The sequence below is a fragment of the Acanthaster planci genome, linkage group LG02 (assembly GCF_054643075.1).
Source record: "Acanthaster planci isolate LZ-2023a linkage group LG02, COTS_SCS, whole genome shotgun sequence".
Lineage (NCBI taxonomy): Eukaryota > Metazoa > Echinodermata > Asteroidea > Valvatida > Acanthasteridae > Acanthaster > Acanthaster planci.
The window spans coordinates 13,711,352-13,732,484 of NC_141778.1; the positions used below are offsets into that span (position 1 = coordinate 13,711,352).

The 21,133-nt window shown below is 41.7% G+C and overlaps 1 protein-coding gene across 1 annotated transcript; it reads left to right on the top strand.

The window, feature by feature from the left end:
- Positions 1-7,068: 7,068 nt before the first annotated feature.
- On the top strand, positions 7,069-18,420 carry LOC110973247 (kelch-like protein 5). Its single transcript, XM_022223930.2, has 10 exons — positions 7,069-7,216; positions 8,700-9,056; positions 9,376-9,572; positions 9,931-10,143; positions 10,856-11,042; positions 11,703-11,927; positions 12,431-12,593; positions 13,298-13,507; positions 14,460-14,631; positions 15,112-18,420. Exons 1-10 carry the CDS (start codon positions 7,072-7,074, stop codon positions 15,169-15,171), a joined length of 1,929 nt encoding a protein of 642 aa, XP_022079622.2. The 5' UTR covers positions 7,069-7,071; the 3' UTR covers positions 15,172-18,420.
- Positions 18,421-21,133: the final 2,713 nt, after the last annotated feature.

Below are 21,133 nucleotides of genomic sequence, written 5' to 3' on the forward strand. Positions count from 1 at the left end.
TAATGAACTAAGAGTAGGAACAGAACCGATTGAACCAAAGGAACCTGTATGGGACGATACCAACACTTCATCATATGGAGAAAAGGTAACAACAAAACCGATTGGATCAAAATTGGGCGTAAACCCAAGACCGATAACATTATCCGGTGATCCTTTAGAACAAAAGCAAGCGGTATTCATAACTCAACCAATTGTAGAAGACTTTTACCGATATTTTCAACTCGTCGGAAGAAAAGATGTACCATCGGTACTTCACTATGAAAGGTTTGATTACCGCAAAGGCATAGGTTTATTTTACAAACGTGAAGGCAAATACGGTGATGTGCTATCAACCGACAAAAGAAATCCGGATGTAGTCGTCGGTCTTGACACAATCATCAAAAACGCCAAAGCTGCTGGATACACCAGAACGGGTGAAGACACCATGTCAGCGCAAGATTTTATAAGATACAAATTGGGATTTGGCAGTTATGGAAGATCGGTGCAAAAAGCTGAATCAAAGTTAAAATCCATTCAACCCGAGAGCATTCCAATAGAAGAGCTACCGCAAATATCAGACCAAGTCAGTGAGATCGTAGAAGAGCTCACCCAAAATAAAGAAATACAAACAGAAGGATTAAACTACCGCGAGTTGGTCGCTTTAGATGGAGCATTACAAACGGTAAAAGGAGAATTAATTTTAAATCAAGGTAAATTAGATGAGTTAGACACAAAAATTCAACAGGTCGAAGCCGAGTTGGAAGAAGCGACGTCCGAAGAAGAACGTACGGAACCTCAACGGCGATTGGACGACTTACGAGACCAAAGACGGGGTATATTGGAGGCTATAGTTATAAATACTACTCAATTACGAAACCAGATTAATCGCATCAAAAAAACGATAATGGCTGTGATAGATTCGGATTTGACACTACGCGAGAAGATTAGAGCGATATTTAGATATCAGGGTGTCACAATCGTGAGCATCTTAACGGCTTTTAGTTTAGCTGTGAGCACCATCGTTAGTAGCATCGTGGCTGGCGTCAGGGGTGTTGGAATGAGCGGAGCGAATGTAACGCCTGAACCCGCACCAACGCCGGCTCCTCCTTCCAAAGGTGGTGTTACCGATTGGATCAAACGTCAACTGTGGAACCTGGCAAACGTATTGAAGAAACTCGGGGTAAGTGCCTTAGGAGCTTTGCCTGGGATCATAGGTAGCATTTTGAGTTTTTATTGTGGCGAGTAAAGCTGTTGGATGGGTGGCGGAACACGTGTGGACCTTGCTCGTAGGTTTAGGTGTTTTGCTTTTAACGTACGTGCAAAAGAATGGGTAAAAAGTAAAAAAAAATATTCCTTCCTAAATCTAGGAGGGAATATTCTCTTTTTTTTTGCTCTAATTCAAACCGTTTAAGTTAAAACCTTATACAACATAAAACTGACGACACCCACGGCAACGGCTCCGATGGTTAATGATAGTTTTTCTTCGTTGTGAGCGTCTAAAGGCTTACTAAAAACTGGCTTTACAATTGCCCTCCTCGGTAACACTTCCGGTTCTGGTTTGATCGCTTCTTCATTAAAATCACCTTTTAAACTCGCTCCGCTCGTCGCTCCGGTCGCTCCGTTCGTTGCTCCGCTCGGTAATACTCGCTCCACTCGTTGCTCCCTCTGGTCGCCTCCGCTCACTTCGCTATTCAAACTCGGTACGTATCCAGTCTTCATATCCTCAGTCGCGACTTGTAAATTATTGTTATATCCCTCAAACGTGCCGATGCGTAAGTCCATGTCCGAGGGCACCAGGTACAAACCCGGGGCAACTACGAAGTTCAACGGCGTTTTTGCGTATTGTAGCGAATCTTGAAATTGGTCGATCGACTGTTCGAGATCGGGGTCCGATATAATTAAAGATTCCACGATCGTAATAAATTGCCGTCGCGCGTCTAACCCGGTGCCGGTGGCCAAAACGCTGGTCTTGGTCTGCGCCTGTGCCCCGAGTAATGTGTAGACGTAAGCTCGAATTGATTCGTTTACCTTGGTGATTCCCACGTCCGTCAACCGAGACTTTTTAGGAACAAAATCCCACCAGGCCAAAGTAACCGCGTCCGACTGTGAAATCCAGGTGACCGTGTAGGTACTCGCGTGACCGCAGCCTTTAGGTGGTTTAGCCCATCCAAATCCCATGTAAGTAGATCCCGCGTATTTACCGTTGGTCACGTGTAAGTCGTGCGCGTCGTAGTTTTTACCCGGAACAGGTATATATCCCGCTTCGTAATAATAAGCTGTCCCTAATCCGTTTGACAAAGTGTCTCTTGTTTGTTTATACGATTTATTCGGGTCTACTCCGTATAAAAGGCACGTGTCGGTAAACTCCCGATGGTCGTAATTATTGTGTAACGCGTCAAATACGTCGTCGCTCGGAATGGGCATCACGCAGTCGTAAAATATTTTTCGTACGGTGTAATACACGTGAAAGTTAAATAAAGCCGAGACGTACGGATTAGGGTCAGACAGCAGATCAAAGCCCACACCGCAGGCCGTCGTCGCGCAATAGACCGCAAAATTAAATTGATTTTGGTAAAACGATATCGACTCGGTAGACCACCTATTTACCGCTTCATCCGTGGTTACTTTCGGTAATTTATACGCGTGCGTTAAATTTGGAAACTCGGCTGTAAAGGAATTGTCTTCGTTTACTAAAATATTTAGACTACTAAAATTGCCTCCCATTTATTTTAAAAGAATTTTAAAGGAGGGGCCGTTGGAAAGACCAAGTTTTGATAGGCGGGTGGATTTCCTTCGTACTCCCTCTGGTCGTACCCGCTACGCTCGTTCTCACTTCGTTCGTACTTAACCGACTTTGTAAAACTTATTCGCCAAGTTTTTTCATAAGATCTTTTTTTAAAACCGCCGCCCGTTCGTTGGCTAGCGCTTCTGCTCTTTCGTTGACTTGACGTTCAAATTCTTCTTTGGTGCTCACTTTGCTCGCTTCCAATTTTGTAGACGTACGTGATTTAATCTTTTCTTTCATCTCGTTAAACTTTTTCAGCTCGGATAAAATAAGGACAAATTCTTCATGGGATATGTCACCGTCTTCAATCGCGTGAGATACGTATTCTTCGATGGTTTTTAATTTAGCGTCTGCCAACATTCGAATTTGATCGTGTTTTTTATTTTTGTGGGTGAGTCTACGAGAGGCGTACTTTAGAACCGCGTAAAAGCAAAACGCGCCGATAGCAGCGCCTTCCATCACGAGCCCGACAGGTCCGGTGACAACTCCCAAAATGGTGGGAATGCCTACGGCTGCCGATGTGACGCCAATTGCTTCCACGCCGTGCTCCACGTATCCGTGCGCGGTTAAAAGTCGTTTGATCTTTTTGTAACTATTTTCCCTCGCGTCGCGTTCTCTTTGGATTTGGGATTTAATTTCTTCGATCTTTCTTAGCCTGTAAACCTTTGTCTCCGCTTGTTCAGTCGAGTTTAAAGTCAACTCCGGGTATATGTTAGTCGTCATCCTACTACTTTTATAATTACGCGTTTTAAAAAATGTCTAACTCGATTAAAATTTTGCCGATGTTATTCAAAAGCTCACCTCTGTCGTTTTTAACAGAAAAAGTCAATTCACTGATGTTCCTGTCGATTAACTTTTTAGGCGTTTCACAGTGATTACGGGTGCGAGGCTCGGTAGCTATCACGTACAGCAAGTCTAAAGTCCGCCCGTTATAAAAGTTGTCAAATGTATTTAATTGTTTGCAATGAATAAACGCGAGTTTCAAGGGGTTTGAATCGTAATTGCCTTCGTGAATGACGTTGGGTAAAAGTTTTATTTTGGGTAAGTTTAACAGCTTGGACACTTCTTTGTTTAGTCGCAACTTGAGATTGGGGTCCGTAATGGCCAAAGTGACCCGTTTAGATTCCGAGTGAACCTTAAAAGAAACGCCCGGTATCGAGTTTAACAAAAAGTGAAACCAGTCCATGCTATAATAACCGGGGGATACCACGATGCTTCCTCTTTGACCCTCGGGTAATGGTTCGGATGAGCTTTGCGAATGAAGTCTGTCGTATATAGGTCCAGTTAGCCCCGTCAAAAACAGTCTTTTAGTTAATTCTCTTCTGGGTCTCCTGGGAGAGTTGGTGGTGGTGGTAGGTCGAGTTGGTGGATTCCCTTCGTAGATTTCATCTAAAGCTTGTCTTTGCCCCTCGAGCAGTGAAGCTGATTTGACGTTTTTATCGTCGAGATTAAAATATAAACGAGCTCGCGTTTCTGATGGTTGTCTTTGGTTTAACTGATCTTCTAAAGCTGCGATTTCTTGGTTTAGCTGCTCAATTTCATCAGCGATGATTCTGATTTCTTCCGCTAACTCGCCTCTTTTATTTGCTTGGATCAATCTGTTTTTAGCTGTTTGTACTAATTCTGGATTGGGAGATGAGCCCGTTCTTTGCACTGAGGGTATACCGGGCGGTCGTTCGCCAAGTACCCCCGCTGGCCTACCGTCCAAGTTTGTATCCCACTCAATTTCAGTGGCGTTTGTTACGTTAAAATATCCAGCTTCAAACTGAATATTCTTTACTCGGACGACTTTGTCGCCTTTGGTGTTGTTGATCTCGTTTTTCAATCTAAACGTTTGAGGATTTTGGCATAAGTAAAACGTATGAGTCTCCATTTTATTATATACGTTTTATGCGTCTTGTTTGGCGAGGTTAAACTTCTTCATAGCGTTTTCCCAGTGCTTATCCGTGACTTGAAAAAGGTCTTTCACTTTTGATTCGGTTTCCCCAGTTGTGTCTTGATAACACACCGCGATTAAAGCCTTCAACGGTTTACCTCGAGAGATCTTACCGTTTAGAACTTGGTTCAACTTGTATTCTATTTCACCCGCTTCGCCGTTTTTAAAAGACAGATTATACTTCTGCAACGTTTTTCTCGATTTTGGCGGCTTAGGTTTTTTCCAAACGTGATGCTTGTAATATCTATCTCCCATGTCTGCGGGGGTGTACGAGGAAACCCACCCAAGAATTTGACCACAATTTTTACACGCATATCTTTCATCTATTTCAAATATTTGGTGGTTACAAGTTGGCCTCGGTTGACTTTCTTGCTCGTTCTCGCTACGCTCGTTCTCGATACGGTAATACTCGCTACGCTCGTTGCTCCCTTTGGTCGCTTTGTAGCTCGCTCGTTCCGCTCGCTCGCTTCCCGCTATGTGTACTTCCTTTAGATTCAACAAGTGACAAAGTTCCGCATCAGTCATTTTATATAAGGGTTTATTTATTTAAAGTAAAAAAAATGTAACCCCGGTTATTCCGAGGAATAACCGAGGTTAAATTGATTTTTCAAATTTAATCGTCTTTTAATTCAAATCCGCTAAACGCTTGCAACGCCGACTTACTCGAAATTAGACCGTCGTTTCTTCAACATTGCCGCTGTCACTCTATACCTGACGCTGGCTCCGCAAGACAGTGAACCGTGGGTACTGTAGTATAAGTCTTTTGCACAAATAAATGATTGCGCGTCGCATCTCTTATTGATAAATTTATCGATATTTGACGAGTCGATAGATATTTTTTTGTGATCAAATAGCGAAGCAAAGGGATCTATTTTAACGTACATTTGGTTTTCAGCCGTATAAGGCGGTTTAACTACATATTCGATCTTGTTCAATTCATCGATATCGTGACTGGCTTTGTAGGCATTTACGGTGTTAGACGGGAGATTAGACCCTTGAAACTCGATAAATTTATAAACGGCCAAATTTATGTGATCGAGTACGCTTTCCGTAGGTGATTGTATCTGGTAACAAATTTGACGGCCCTGGGTGTTTTCGGGCGTTTTATCTCGAGTGCCATATTTGTAAAGTGGGTTTATACCGTAACAGGGTTCTGTCGTCATAATCAACAGGCGTTTGTTTTGGTCATTGTGATGGTAAAAATAGGTGAAGTATAGATCCCTTCTTTAACCATGGGATTTGAAATGATTAATTTACTCGGGTCAAAGGGGCCATAGGTAACATTGGGATCGCAGTTGTCGGCATTTAGGCGCTTGTGGTCGTCTGAAACGATAAATACTTGAGTTGACATGGTTCTGATTTTCCGGCTTTGACTAAAATTTTTCTCATTTTTATTCGGGCGGGATTTCTACTTTAATTAAATGTTCGAGGTCAGCGTTGTATTTAATAATTAATCCAATTTTGTATAAGTCCGCGTCGAGTTTAGTAGCTGAATCGGACAGTGGCTCGTTCTCTCGCGCGTGCCTCAGCTTTTTATGCTTGCCGTCTACGAGAACCACGTGATCCATTCCTTCCAACTCGACACAATTCACGCAGCAGGTGCAGTACGCACAACCAAAACACTCGATACAATTGGCACAGTCGTAACAGTCCTCGCAACTGTCCAAGGCATTTGAATTTCTGCAGTCGTATGAATTAAAACAAGCCACGCAATTTATACATCTACCGCAATCGTCGCTGGTGGAGCAGTCCTTACATCTGACGCAGTCTTGACATTCGTGACAATTGCGACACTCTTTACAACCGATGCATTTGCGTAAACTTTTGGAATTAAGACAACGAAAGCAATCGTACGAATCTATGGAGTTGATCGAATTTCTCGTGTCTTTGCAAAAATAACAATTCACGTTTGTAGTTTTATCTACCATTTATTTTTATGTATTTTTATTATTGTTTGTTTATGACGGGCAAGTCGAGACTTGTTTGCGCGTGATTGCCAGTCGCGAGTTGTTTACAGCCGGGGTCAAAAGTTGAGTGGAAATCCCCGGCGCTAGTCACGAGTTGTTTACAGCGAGCGAGCGGTGCCGGGGTCAAAAGGTGAGCGAGAATTCCCCCGGTTTTTTGGGTCGATGTACTACCCAGGGGTGTTGAGCAAAAACGGGGTTCACGTCATTCCAGAATTTCCCATTTTTTCCCACCAAAAATCTTTCGACGATTGGTTCGATGTACTACCCAAGGGTTTTGAGCAAAAACCGGGTAAAAAGGGGCGTTTGGTCCAGAACTCTCAGTTTCCTACTACTGAAGTTGAGTTAAAACCACAGTGCAAGCAATGCCGTTGTTTTAAAAGGGGCATCTTGTCAAAATAGCTGGCATGTCTGAAACCCAGACTACACGAAAGCAGTGGCTAATACCAAGTCGTGAGAGGCCGTCAGACACAGCCCACGATCACGATCGGTTAGTTATTTCCCGATCCCTCCCCACTACTCCAGCTGACAGTAAAACTGAAGAAAATCGACGTAAGCATGCCTTTTCTTTTTAAATTAGGGCGTAATATACTACTATAAATGGTATAGAAGCGGTGTGTGTGCACTCATTTTGTCAGATTTCTGTTCACCGTGTGGGTAACCGGCGATTTTAGTGAGCAGCTGCAAACAAAAATACCTGAAAAACAAGTGTCATGACATAATTATAATGAGCTCTACTGAGTGGAGCTGGAGCGTTACGCCGTTAGTATCTAAATGTAGGCATCATACTATGCCTACCGTCAGCAGATATTTTCCATCTCGGGAAGGGGAGGGTAGTTCCGCCATCCACAAACATGACAAACAACATAGAACATGTCTAAAAAATACAAACCAAAGATAAACACTTGAAAACAATCACTTTGATTCTCCAGAAACACATATGACTCCTCCTGAACTCCTTGTCCTTGATCTTGCCTAGGGTTGGGCAGGAACAAAAGTTACTCCTACATTATAAATATCAGGTATGCTCACAACTACCAGTGTTGGGTGCAATCAGTCGATGTGCACAAACACATAAATGCATTGTACTATCTGTCGATCGTGTATGAAATCTCTAACTTCCCTGTTTCAAAGAAATCCTCCACAGCCACAAATCAGAAAGCCTCAAACTACTTGGGTTTACGGTCCCACCTTGCAGGACACTTTGACATGTTGTGTCTGGAGGACCACTAGCGTGGTCCTCTTCCCCTCTCTTACCTGTCTCCATGCTTCCCTCCCCTTTTGTGGTCTATACCCAAGATTCTATTCACCTGCACAGTCATACGTGTACATTACGATCGGTAGTTGTGCCATCCATTGTCATAATCAACAGTGTGAATATATTCTGGATGATATCTAGTAACTGAAACTGTACGATTGATATTTATGGCATGAATGGCACAACACGTGTTTTATGCATGCCGTTCAGTCACTACAACAACAAAGCCTAGACACAGAATAGTGACTAATGTTACCCCCACCCCAAGCTTTGTGTTGAATCAACTTTGAAGCCAGGATGTTTTGATATTTATATCTGTTAAGGGTGGATACCTGCTCTAAACCAGTTTATTCAAATTTCTCCACCTTTGCATCCCCCTAAACTGAAAAGAAACGTACATGTATATGCACCAATGAATGATGAATCTGCAATTCATTGACGGCACAAAACTGATAGTGTTGAGTCAAAGATATTTTGGCACATATCCTAAAGGGATTTTCGGCGTTAAATGTACACGGATATGCCTAGAAACGAGTGCCTCTTCGAAGTTTCTCAACATTCTGTCATACATGACACTGCCAATAGAAAGACACAGATTAGAAAACTCGCCACCATGGACATGGTTTGCATCCTGAAATGCCTTTGGCGGTCATGTTACGTCACGTGGAAACCTCTTTATGTCACTCAGCATCAACAATTCTAAATTAACAAAACATACTGACTAAGCTCTTATAAATAATTAGCGTTAATGGTTTGGGGGTTTCCGTTTAATTTCAGATCAGAGCAATGCATCCTGCAGTGCCATCCTCCCAATGAGTGCCGCGCCATCCCGCCCGCCTGTGGCCATCATGGACGATCCTATATCCTCAGACGGTGAGAAGTTCTGCTCCCTCAACCATGCCGAGCGGACCTTCAACAAGATGCAAGTGTACCTGCAGCGCAAACAGCTGACGGATGTGGTCTTGAAGGCGGGAGACGTGCGCATCCCGGCACACAGGCTGGTCTTGTGTGCTGTGTCCGACTACTTTGCCGCCATGTTCACGAATGATGTAGTAGAGGCAACAGCGGGGGAGGTTGAACTGAGGGACCTAGACCCTCAGGCACTGAAGGCTTGCATTCAGTACATCTATACAGGTAGCTGTGAATTAATTGCTTCACTGTATTTCGTCATTAGCTCTGACAAATTCATTTTGAGGGAACAGGAAAAAGAGTTTGACGGCTTTACCAAAACAAAATGCTAACATGATATGCCAACCTGAAACAGAGCATTACCTCTGAATGAAATGGAAAATACTTGCTTGTCTGAAGAAACCAATTAACAAAAACTTCAATAATAATGGAAGGTTTATTTTTCTAGAAGAAATACAGAAATACGCAATGTTCTCAAAGTGCTAATAAGTATGTGTGTATGTGACTTGCCATGAATGGAAATTTAACTTCTGTTTCCTGGTAGGAGAAATTCTTCTCAAGGAGGATAATGTTGAGCATCTACTGGCCACGGGTTGCATCCTTCAGTTGTCTGAGGTGACGGAGGCCTGCTGTGGGTATCTAGTCAAGCAACTTCATCCCTCTAACTGTCTTGGAATACGCTCCTTTGCTGACTCACAGAGCTGCCCTGATCTCCACAGGGTCGCACACAACTACACAATGGTATTTGACATTATTGATAATGCATATTCATTATTACTTTTCAGTTTGAATATTGATTGTCATCCGTACATCTCGCCTGAGAAGTATCTAGGTCCCTTCAAACTTTGGGTGTTCATACCTCTAAACTTGACATATCGAAGTAAATTTTACAGTCTTTTGTAAAATTTCTCATTCTGTGTCTTTGCAAAAAAATTATAGCCCTTTGTTGATAGGAAGTGTGGAGGATTATTGTTTTGGGAGGGATTGACTGGTTTGCTTACATGGCAGACATTTTTCTTGTCTTTGACGGTTACTCCACTTTCAAACAAACACTTTGTTGAGCTGACCCTGAGCTTGACCTTTATCTGGAACCAATCAGGAGAACTTCTGCGAGGTGACAGTGAACCAGGAATTTCTGATGATGAATGCCAACGACGTCTGCGAGCTCTTCGCTAGTGACGACCTCAACGTCCCCAATGAAGAGATTGTCTACTATGCCCTGCTGTCCTGGGCAAATCACAACCTGTCCGAGCGAAAGAGGTACATCGCCAACATCATGGCTCACATACGACTACCACTACTCTCCCCTCAGGTAAGAATGATTGCAAGAACTTGAAAATTGTTCTGATCCTTTGTTTAAAAAGCCCTTTTTTTTCTGAAAGCAGCATGTGCCTTTTTGAAACTAGTTGTGTAGTCCACTATCCATTATAATGAGCACGTGGGCTCACAGACGAATGGCCCTCAAGGTCATCACATGCATATTGGGTACATTTCACTTTTGCAGACATGGTGAAGTTTGTGAACGATACCCCAATGGACATGTGTGTAGAGGTTGAATGTCAGTTTGTATGAGTTGTCAGCACTCTTTGCTCTTCTGGACTATTCCAGTTGAGAACAGTTCACTTGTTTGGTATCTTGTTTGGCAAGTCTTAAGTTTTAAGAAGCTTTTGAATAAACATTGAAAATTTTTATTAAGATCATAGTAAAACGTTTGATGCTGCTAGTTGATGTAAAGACAAAGTTTTCCTGAGTAGAAACTGCTTCTTAGTCAAATTAATGTTATATCTCCAAAACTTTTCATTTTTTGTGGTACAAGCTCATTTTAAATACTGTATACTTGGCAGAACACTGTTCTCTCTGTGTTCCTTTTTACATTTTTTAAAAGAAAAATTAAAAGATAAAAATTCTCAATCACAAATGTAAGAAAACATAACCTTTGGTACAACTTGGACTGCATCCAAATTGCAAATAATATTGTATTGAAGAAATGCCAACTGCATCACATTCATGCTTTTGTCTGGCAGTTCCTCAGTGACATCATTGACAACCCCCTCTTCCACGGTGAAGAGGAGTGCCAACGTCTCATCTTTGAGGCCATGAAGTACCACCTGCTACCGGAACGGCGCCCTCTCATGCAAAGCGCACGCACAAGGCCACGCAAATCAACCGTCGGGACGTTGTATGCCGTGGGAGGAATGGACAGCACTAAAGGTACGTGTATGTGAAACAAGGGCAGTTATCCCGGGCCTTTCAGTCAGGGTGTTTAGAATTGAAAAAAAAATTGCATGCGGGTTGGCAGGGCCCGGATACCTTTGCATTTGTGCTGTGATTGCCGCTTTGTCTTCAGGGACTCAGACACAGGTCAGACACAATCTCTGAGGTACCTACACTGCACCTGTTACCGTGTCTTATAATCCTTGCATCTCCTTTGAAGCACCTCGATAAATGCATGCAAGACAGTGGCCCACTAAAGAGAGTGCTGCTGGAGGTATTCTCTCTGAGTGATCACATCATCCATACCTCTGCTTCCAAAGTTGAGTTGTCATTGATTGCATCATTTGTGGCTACATCACATCTTAAGATGAACGATGAACGACTTTTGAGTGCCATTCCCCAGAACAAAGACAAAGTTCTGTTCACCTTTTTGTGCAGAAATGCCATTTAACCATCTTGTTGTTGGAATTCTAAAAACCTTTCATTTCCAGACAGCTCCGCTGCTCTTATGCTATTCTGCATCAAATACTCCATTTGGCAGGCTTTGACAGCCTACATCCAGACAACATCACCAAAAGTACGAGGGTCCATTGGTGAGAGAAAGCCCTTTTTGCATTTTTGAATGTTGATCGCACGATCCATGCCTTTACCTTTCAGGAGCCACAAGCATCGAGAAATACGACCTACGCACCAACACCTGGACTCACATCGGCAACATGAGCGGCCGCAGGCTGCAGTTTGGAGTGGCCGTCTGTCATGATAAGCTCTTTGTGGTCGGAGGAAGAGACGGACTGAAGACCCTGAACACTGTGGAGTGTTACAATCCAGCTGGGAAGTCCTGGAGTATGCTGACTCCCATGGGAACACATCGACACGGACTGGGTAAGTAATGAAAAAACACATTAACCCAAACATGAATGTTGAATAAGAATTGATAGATTAATATCACATGCAGTGTGGGGATGTTTTTCACTCGTTTGAGTGTGGTATGCTAGTTATTGTATTGTACAAGTGGTACACATTTTCAGCCATCTTTCGGTATTTTGTAGATTGTAAGTTATTGGCAATATTTAGAATTTTGTTTGCAACACACAAATGAGATTAGAGTGATAAATTTGAAACTCTGAACTCTATTTTTACAACTCTTCCCTAATAAAAATGAGTTTGGTGTTGGGAACTTTTCCTTGTATCAGCACAGGAAATTTGTTTACTCCTTTCAATGCCTTTGACAATTGAAAACCCGAAATCAGATCTTAGAATTTCCGAGCTTTTTCTCCAGCCTTGTCTGAAAACTCAGTACTCCGTTAAAAATGCAGAAACAAAATCATTTCCCCAGTAAAATGACATGAAAATGGTTCTAAAATGATGTCATTGCCAACTAACAGGTGTCGGTATGTTGGAGGGTCCTATGTATGCTGTGGGAGGGCATGATGGTTGGAGCTACCTGTCCTCTGTTGAGAGATATGATCCACAGAGCAAGCAGTGGAGCTATGTGGCATCCATGTCGTCCCCTCGCAGCACCGTAGGAGTAGCTGTGCTCGATAGCAAGTGAGTTTGGCAATATTAGACCCATGTGGCATCAACACACATTGTTTTATTTTCCCTGCCAGTTGCCCTTCCTCGCTGAAAATCTTTTTGTCATACTAAGTAGTTTCAAGCGCGTCCCTAGGCGGTTGACTAATGCACTGCCACAAAGCGTGGCCAGTGAGTCCCTTTTCTCTGAACATCTTTCACCCATGCCTACCAGTTTCAACAAGACCACTGGCAGTATCTTATTGTCAGAAGATCTTGAGAAAAGTTGGTGAAATCTGAGTTATCAGACAAAAGCACAGATTTTCTTCATGGCACAGTGTTTTCTTGAAATTCCTGTCTCAGTGTTTCAAAAATTATGGTACATTTGAGGATGATGCCTTCTTTGTATGAAACCAACCTGCATGACTTTTCTTGGAACTAACTTTTGAAGGCCCTCTTGTTTCTGGATCGATGCCACGTGGAAGTTGAAGCATTAAGGATGTGCCAGTGAATTCTTACACAGTGTCACGCCGTGTTCAAATTACTTGGCTGCGGCTAGAAATTACACACGAGTCAGTGGTTGTGGTCACAGCCAGTTTCCATAAAGTTGTGTGCATAAAAGTGATTCGGACTCGGCCTTAGATTTTTGAGGAGTCAGCAAGTTTCCGAGGAAATTGTAACTAAAGATGGAATTTCTCTGGCCTGTTTTTCAACTTTACTGCAAATTTTTTGAATATCAGACTTTATGCCATTGGCGGACGGGATGGAAGTGCATGTCTACGCACAGTGGAGGTGTATGACCCTCACATCAACCGCTGGACCATGTGTTCTCCAATGAGCAAGAGACGAGGGGGGCTTGGAGTGGCTGTGAGCAATGGTTGCCTGTATGCCATCGGTGGGCATGACACGCCTAGCCAGCAGTCATCAAGGCAGTTTGATTGCGTGGAGAGGTTTGTACAGTTTGGCAGAAAAATTCCACAGAATAGTGTCACTCACTGGCTGTACCTGCAATATTGGTGTCTTTAGTATTTAACTACCTCTGCTCAGCGAGCATGTTAAGTGTGAAACAGTCCTTTGACTTTTTCAGCTCCCTGTAGAGTGTACAGCTCGCTCATTGCTGTCAGTGTAATGCCAATGGCTTGTTTGAATATAACTACCTCATTTGCGTGCCCATGTACAAATTTGCTCTCAGTTAAGGAGAAACAGCTCACTGGACAGGAACCCACTCACTGACTTGATCCATAGTTTGTTACACCAAATAACAAGATTGTGGCTCTCATACAAAGTCAGCTCACGTGTGAAACCTCAGATGTAAACTGTGATTTTCAAATGGGCTATTAAAACCAAGTACAGCCTGTGAGGAACATAGTGATTACCGTTTTCGCTTGTACGACTACAGAAAATTGTATTCTGAGAAAACAAAAGAATGCAAACCATATCCCTGGTTTGATAGGCACATTGGCTTACATGAGTGCACATTCCCATACCTGCCTACAGTAATTGGAACTGTACTGAATTTTAAGTTTTCAGACCCAGAAAATCACAACGTTCTGATTTCCATTAAAGGAAAGGAAAATAAAAATGTTCCAGCCAAAGAGGGCGCTATTCGCTCTGTCAAAGTGGCAGTTGTTACACATACCAACGTGTATGCACTTGTACATTTAAACAGCATCTCTTGCGCGGCTGCTTGTTTTGTTTTGGGCTTGTCAAATGGATGTTCTCATTTCAATATGGAGCTTAATTGTAACCACAGAAAAATTTGCAGCTCTTGAAATTCAAAAGCTTGGCACTGCAGACTTGTTACACTTTCATTCTGGGTAAGCAATCTGCTTCCCTGTTAAATTATTACACTCCTTTCCATCAAGACATGAAATCCGTGATTTTCATGTTCTCCCTCAACAGGTACGACCCTCGTTCAGATCTGTGGTGCACCCTGGCCCCGATGAGCCTGTGTCGGGATGCAGTGGGCGTGGCAGTGCTTGGCAACCGCATCTTTGCCGTGGGTGGTTATGATGGCCAGACGTATCTCAACTCTGTAGAGTGCTATGACCCAATGTCCGGGGAATGGAGCTTCGTAAGTCCCGTCTTGTGCATGTGTTTCTTTTGGCTGTTTTGGGTTGTGAAATACATGCTCGTGATTTCAAACTTCAAGATGGTTTAAAATCTACAAAATATGACACAGAATGCAGTTATACAGTTATAAATCTCTGCAAGTGTTCTAACACCCACAACCTATGTTACACTTGTGAATAACCATGCAGACATGTGTTTATGTGATCAGTAGGCATGTTCTACAAAGTTGTTACTCCTTCCACAGTCAGAAACGGATGGCACAGAATTTACCTATCAGTTTTGACATCAAAGCGGATGTTGAATTTTACATAAAAATGGAAATCACTTTCTGATCTCAATCAGTTACAGCATCCATGTTGATGCACGTGAAGAACAGGTTTTGAAATGCTCAAGGCATGGGGAATGAGTCGGTACTGTACTTATTTGTTCCATACATTACAGGCCTACCTACGCTAATCTTTACGTTTGATCCTTTCCACAGGTGTCGCCATTGAACACTGGTAGAGCTGGTGCATGTGTGGTACACGTTCCCATCACCTGATGAATATTCATAAGGTCAAAGGTAAACAATAGATATTCAAGGTAACTACGTCAAAACCATGTGCATTAAGATGGTCTTGTACTGAGATTTGCTGTCTTTTTTCAGAATATGTTTCTTTACTTTTTGTGCAAATGTATGCATGTAAGTACAAGACAGGGTTTGTTTCAGTCAACTTCAACATAAAGTATGTCATAGAAAGTTTTGTGGCATAAGTATCAATATTTTTGAAACAGCATCGGAAAATCTTTAAAGAGTTGCGATATGGCTGTCACTTTATACATTATACTCAAATACAATGCCGTCAAAAGGGCAAAAGAAGGAAGCTCACACTGTTTTCTATTTTGTCACACAATATTGATACATAAGCCATCTTCAAACAACTTGTAGTGCTGCCTATATGCTGCCTATCTTTAAAGTGTGATGAGTCACATGTTCCAAACTGCCAAATACATGTATTTTCCATCCTTCCCAGTCTTCCTGATTGTCTTCCCTTACCAATGGTTGACAAATAGTAACTACTTTAATCCAGTTTAAGGTTTAAGCCAATGCACTTATTACACCTTGTCTATTTTTTAAACTGGATTAAAGTGATTGAATTTAACCCGTTAACCAAATCCCATTTCATGTCGGAAACTCGTCTAACTTTTGTAGGAAGCATTCCTTGGCGTCAGACTTGGTGATTGAGTGACGTAAAATGGTTTGAGCATTCCCAGACATTTTTGTATTTATTCTTCACTCTGCATAGTTTTGATAGACATTATTACCATAGATTCCTGTATTTTGAACCATGCATTTTCCCAAAGTCCATTTGAAAAGTGATTTTTCCTAAACAAATTTTTGCCCCAAAATCCATTCTCATATTTTCCACAGATTAAATGTAAGAGCATGGATAACATGATTCTTTTTAGATGTTTGTACCGCACACAGAAATGTTCCAACTCTGTACATTATTAAACTCAGTAATTTTATGCATTTACATATATATCACAGGAGATGCTGTTGGAAAATTGTACTTTTTTGGGCTTATTGGCTTGCAAATGTCTGGCATGACTTGTGTTGGCAATGTGTAATATCTTCAGGTGGGGCTCTGTAGAGGTTGAGATATTGTGTTAAGAGTGTGCTTTCACGGGTTTGATTGGAACTGGGTACCCACTGCTGTAACTGTGTAACTGTGATCACTGAGTTGTGCTCAAATGGGCCCTCATGACCCAAGTTGCATCCGCTATTGTTTTTTTTTTCTTATTGTTTCTTATTGGGGAAACTGTGCAGTCACATGGTACTTTGACAACTTTTGATTGGATCCCATTAAAATTGTAGGAGCAAGATATAAAGCTTCTGACATTACACAATTCCCCAGTAAACCTCCCTTGCTGCATAGCCTGAGAAGCTTCCTGTTCTCTGAATTAGAATAATCCACAAGAGTGGATTTTATCACATTTTTTGAATAACCTTATTCAAGGGGAGGCCATGTTTGATTGTGTTCCCTGAATCTGTCTTATTCCAAGTAATCTTTTGAATGGAGTGGAGCCAGAGTATCTTGGATTCTGTGCCCCACTTTCATTTTTTTTGGTAAATATTGCTTGAAATATTTAGATATAATTAATCACAAATTTTTAATTATTTATCAGCAGAAAGTAAACTGACATCAATTTGTAATAAACTTTCATTTCACCTTTTCTATGTGGCCAACTCATGAATAAAGCCTATTTGCAGACAGCTTTGATGGAAGACCACAGGACTTCCAAACCTATTTTCTAGGGCTTGGGCTAGATCTTCATCCATTGGCAATATGCAGAGAGTAGCCACAGTCCCAGCTTCGCAAGCCAGTTTCAGGCTTCCAAAGTGGCCTTTCAGATGGCCTAGGACTCCCCAGATTGGAACTAGGTCCCATTTTCAGTTGAGTGTTGGGTATACGAGTTCCCATCAAAGCCACAGTGTTTAAGGTAACAAGTGTACTGGTGCCGTGTAGTATTAAGCATTTTTCCGGTGTACATGTGCAATCAGTATTGGAAGCATTAACACACAGGGTATAAGTGTTTGTGTCTTTTTTATACATTTCTCCATTGCTGTCCTTTTAGCTGTTGTATCTTTAATAATGAGTAAGATCAATTTTGGAGTATAAAAGGCCACACCCAGCAACTGGCTTTGAAGTTTCTGTGCGTACAACCATAAAGAAGGGGACTGTGTCCTTTCTCTATGGTACAAGAAACTGCTCTTATGGGGACCATGTAATGGGTACTCGTGTAATGGGTTACTTATGTTATAGATCCCAATGAAATGGGTACCTGGTGTCAAAGGTACCCATGTCATGGGTACTTGTGTCTAAAGTACCCATGTCACCAATATCCATGTCAGCAGTACCCATATTACCCATGTCATAGATACTGGCGGCAGAAACCAAATCTATAAGGACTGTGCCATGTAGAAACAAATATTGTACAAGGAATAGACAGGAACTGAAGGTGAAATTCCAGTCAGTTGCTCTGGGATTACAAACTGCAAAGTGGTGTGACAAGTGGTGTGCAGGGCTGTGGGTGTGGAGGGGCGGGTATCAGGTTGTTGCCCTGACCTGTCTGCTTTAGTTGTCATGCTACCTAACTGTGTTTGTAAGGTGTGTTGCATTTTAAGCAAGAATTATGGTGTATTTCTCTTGGTTGAGGTCGTTTGTTTCCATTGGTTACTTTCAAACAATGCAGTAAGTGTCAGTGTTGGTTTTATACTATTAGTGCTAAAGCCCGCCTTATTATAAGATTGTGATATTTATTAAAGGCATTTTGTTACTGCAAAGCCATAGATAATAAGTAAGTTTTAAATTCTGTCGGTGGTTCTTTGAGATCCCTTGTATTTACTTTTTATCGTTGTTTAAAATAATTTTTCATCTACTGTATATCCATTTCAACTCGAGATATCTACATATTACTTAATTCATTCAGATTTCAATATTAATTCAATGTATATTCTTTTGGGTTATTTTTTTTCCAGTTTTCATTATACGCCATTGCCAGAACATTGCCAAAGTTGAAATGTTTGTTTACTCATTGTATTGTGATATTATATATTTATGTATGTGTTATTAAGACATTCAATCACAGCTTATGTTTCACTCACATATTTTCTTTGGAATGTTAATGAGCCTAATTACTGGAAAATTGAATGGATGATTGGTTGTACCAAAAAAAATTGTTCAGAAAAGCTGTAAAATTGATATCATGGGAATAAAAAAGTACTTACAAGTATATCAAGACGTCACACATACATCGAACATAAAAGATTTGTTTCGTGTATTTGGCTTCATCTCAATTGAAATCTTAAAGTGTTTTGTTAACGAATTTTTCAGACGCGGGCTCTTACACTGTTAATGGCCACATTTTATGCCAGCCAGCGGAGTAAAACAGGAATACCTTTGAATAGCTTCATTATGACATTATGTGTGATTATTATCCATTTCGTACAATTACGAGGTTCCTCCTGGCAAACTTTATGAAAAGGTCAGAGTTTTTCGTAAGCTAGAACATTTCGTCATTGACTGAACAAATTGAACTATAAACGTTGGCTAAGTTTGATGGTTTCATAAAGGGCATATTAAAGAGAGATTTCGACGTGACTGGCACTGTACCAGTTGTGAGAATTTCTTTCGGGGTTGCAGTTTAACGCAGCTTTTTACATGGCTTTTCCCATTGTATGGCAGGATGCTCGAGAGAGCGCGAGTAATAATGCCTAGAAGTAAAAGGTCACGCAGCCAGCTTCCGAAACCCTCGCGCGGTCTGCCTATGGGGATTTTACATTGGGCCGTCCTATCACGTTCGATAATTTTTTGGAAGAATAATTTCTAACTGAAACCACCCCATGAAACACTCATGTTGGAATTTTACCTTTGTCTTTCTCAACTAATATTTAGGAAAAGTCACCCAGAGATGGGTAAAAAATTAATTTTATTAACTACCTCTCACGTCCGGCGATATCGTTCCTAGGTCTCCTTGTTCATGCTCGTTTGTTTTCACTCTCCGTGCTTTCGTGAAAACGAGATTGTACAACGTTGCAAGGATTTACTGCCTGCTGTCGATGGGTTCCAGATTCCGTTGAGTTGACGTCACGCAGGTGTTGTCAGCAATGTTAGATAAATATTAGAATCTTTCGTAAAACGTAGATTCTAAAGCCCTCGGAGCCGCAACGCCAAAAAAGAGGGACCTTTTCTCCACGAGGAGAAAATCATCATGACATCATTTTCCGGAAGTTCCAGGGGTCATGCATGCCTGAACCTGTGCGACTGTTTTATGGTAGCCAATTACATTACTCGGGTTCCCTCTAACAAGTTTCATTATGCTGCTGTGGAAGTACATTTGTAACCACGCCCCCAAAATAACTCTGAGCAGCGAGGTGGATGTTTTTGCTGCCAGGTCATTTCAAGGTCATATGGGCGTCTCGGGGATACTGGTCTTTCAAAAGTGGGGTGAGGATTACTTGAAATCTTTGCCAGATTGGCCCATTGGAAAAAAGGTATGACCATATTAAGTAATATGTGGATACTTTCATCACTGGGGGGTTGCCATCAGGGTTTTAAGTTTATGACTTTATAACTTATAAAAGTGTGTAAAATGGTTTGATCTGTGTATATTTCGGCTTTTACCGACAGACTTCCGTAAAATTTCAAACCGTAAATGGTCATCTGCGAACGCCGAGACTGCCACAATGCACCGTTCTTCATGTATTTCAGATTTGGGGAAGTGATGTGCCAATTTTTTTCAGGATTTTTCCCTTTTACGTCAAGTGATTTTTCAGTTTCTATAAATTGATATACTAGCAAATAATTTCCAAAGCCCCTCTTCCGAGTTGGATTTTGGAGAAGTAACCGAACGAAAAAATATTACAAATTCGAAAATCTTTGCACGTTATTTTCCTATCCAAGGGTTCCGGAAGCGCGCCATCAGGGGTCAACTTTCAGGCTCTATACCAGTCTAACCTGAACCATGTCGTTATACCGTGTGATTCACTTGTACTCTGCCCGCTCTTGAATATGCTCTTAAAATGAAACTGACCATAAATACATTAATGTTCCTTACGGAAAAACCGGCATTTGTATCTTTATTAGTTGCGTTATCGGCAGTTCATCCCAAAATATGACGACCAAGATAAGAACCAAGTAAACAATTGTCCTGGAAGTTTTCCGAAATCAACAGCCAACATGACCTACATTCTCAGTGCTGTCTAAACGATGCATCACTTGAGAAACCAACTGTGAATAACTTAAACTAAGGTATGGGAGTCACGCAGAGCCAGGGCAAGAGTATAAAAGCTTGCACCCCCGCCTGGAGCAAATTGAAAGGGTACAAAGAGAAAGGAAAAGGGGAAAGGGGGAAAAGGGTGATGGAAATCACCGGTCTGCTTGAAAATACCTCGGAAACGATCCCCTTTCATAGTTGCTGTTGACTATTGCTCAACCCTACCCGCTCTTAAACGATCTTTGCCCCTTCCATGGAGATCAGATGACTAAACAACTCACCGACCTATTACAATACCCATCTACTGCAATAAATGCCGAAACAAACGCACAGCTGCATCTGGATGGCGTTGCAGTGGTACTCAGGCTGATGCTCTCATCAGTAGGCAGGAGCTCATGTACATCTAGGTCATTTTATACATTTGGGGTCCAACGTGTGACATTTTCCCGTCCGTGTTACACCTGATATGTATACTTTGACAAAGGATATATCACTGAAATCGATTTTAAACTATGTTTATTTGTTTGGCAGGTAATTTGCAGTATTTATTTAATCTTGAAAATTAAAGAATAACCTCTAAACACTGCAAACTTCTTACGCCAGACGTAACAGGAGCGGAAAAAAATTGGACCCCAAATTTATGGAATGACCCATTTCGGTCACATGGAACAATGCAGTTCCCTAAATTCAAACGTGCATTCCTCTTTACACAGTTCGATCCGTTGTGGTGATAGTCTACACAG

Bases quoted from the DNA above. Each gene is read 5' to 3' on its own strand.
- LOC110973247 (XM_022223930.2), top strand. From the start codon at position 7,072: ATGTCTGAAACCCAGACTACACGAAAGCAGTGGCTAATACCAAGTCGT. The intron at 11,928-12,430 runs GTAAGTAATGAA...GCCAACTAACAG, and splicing joins AACACATCGACACGGACTGG to GTGTCGGTATGTTGGAGGGT. The intron at 12,594-13,297 runs GTGAGTTTGGCA...TTTGAATATCAG, and splicing joins GTAGCTGTGCTCGATAGCAA to ACTTTATGCCATTGGCGGAC.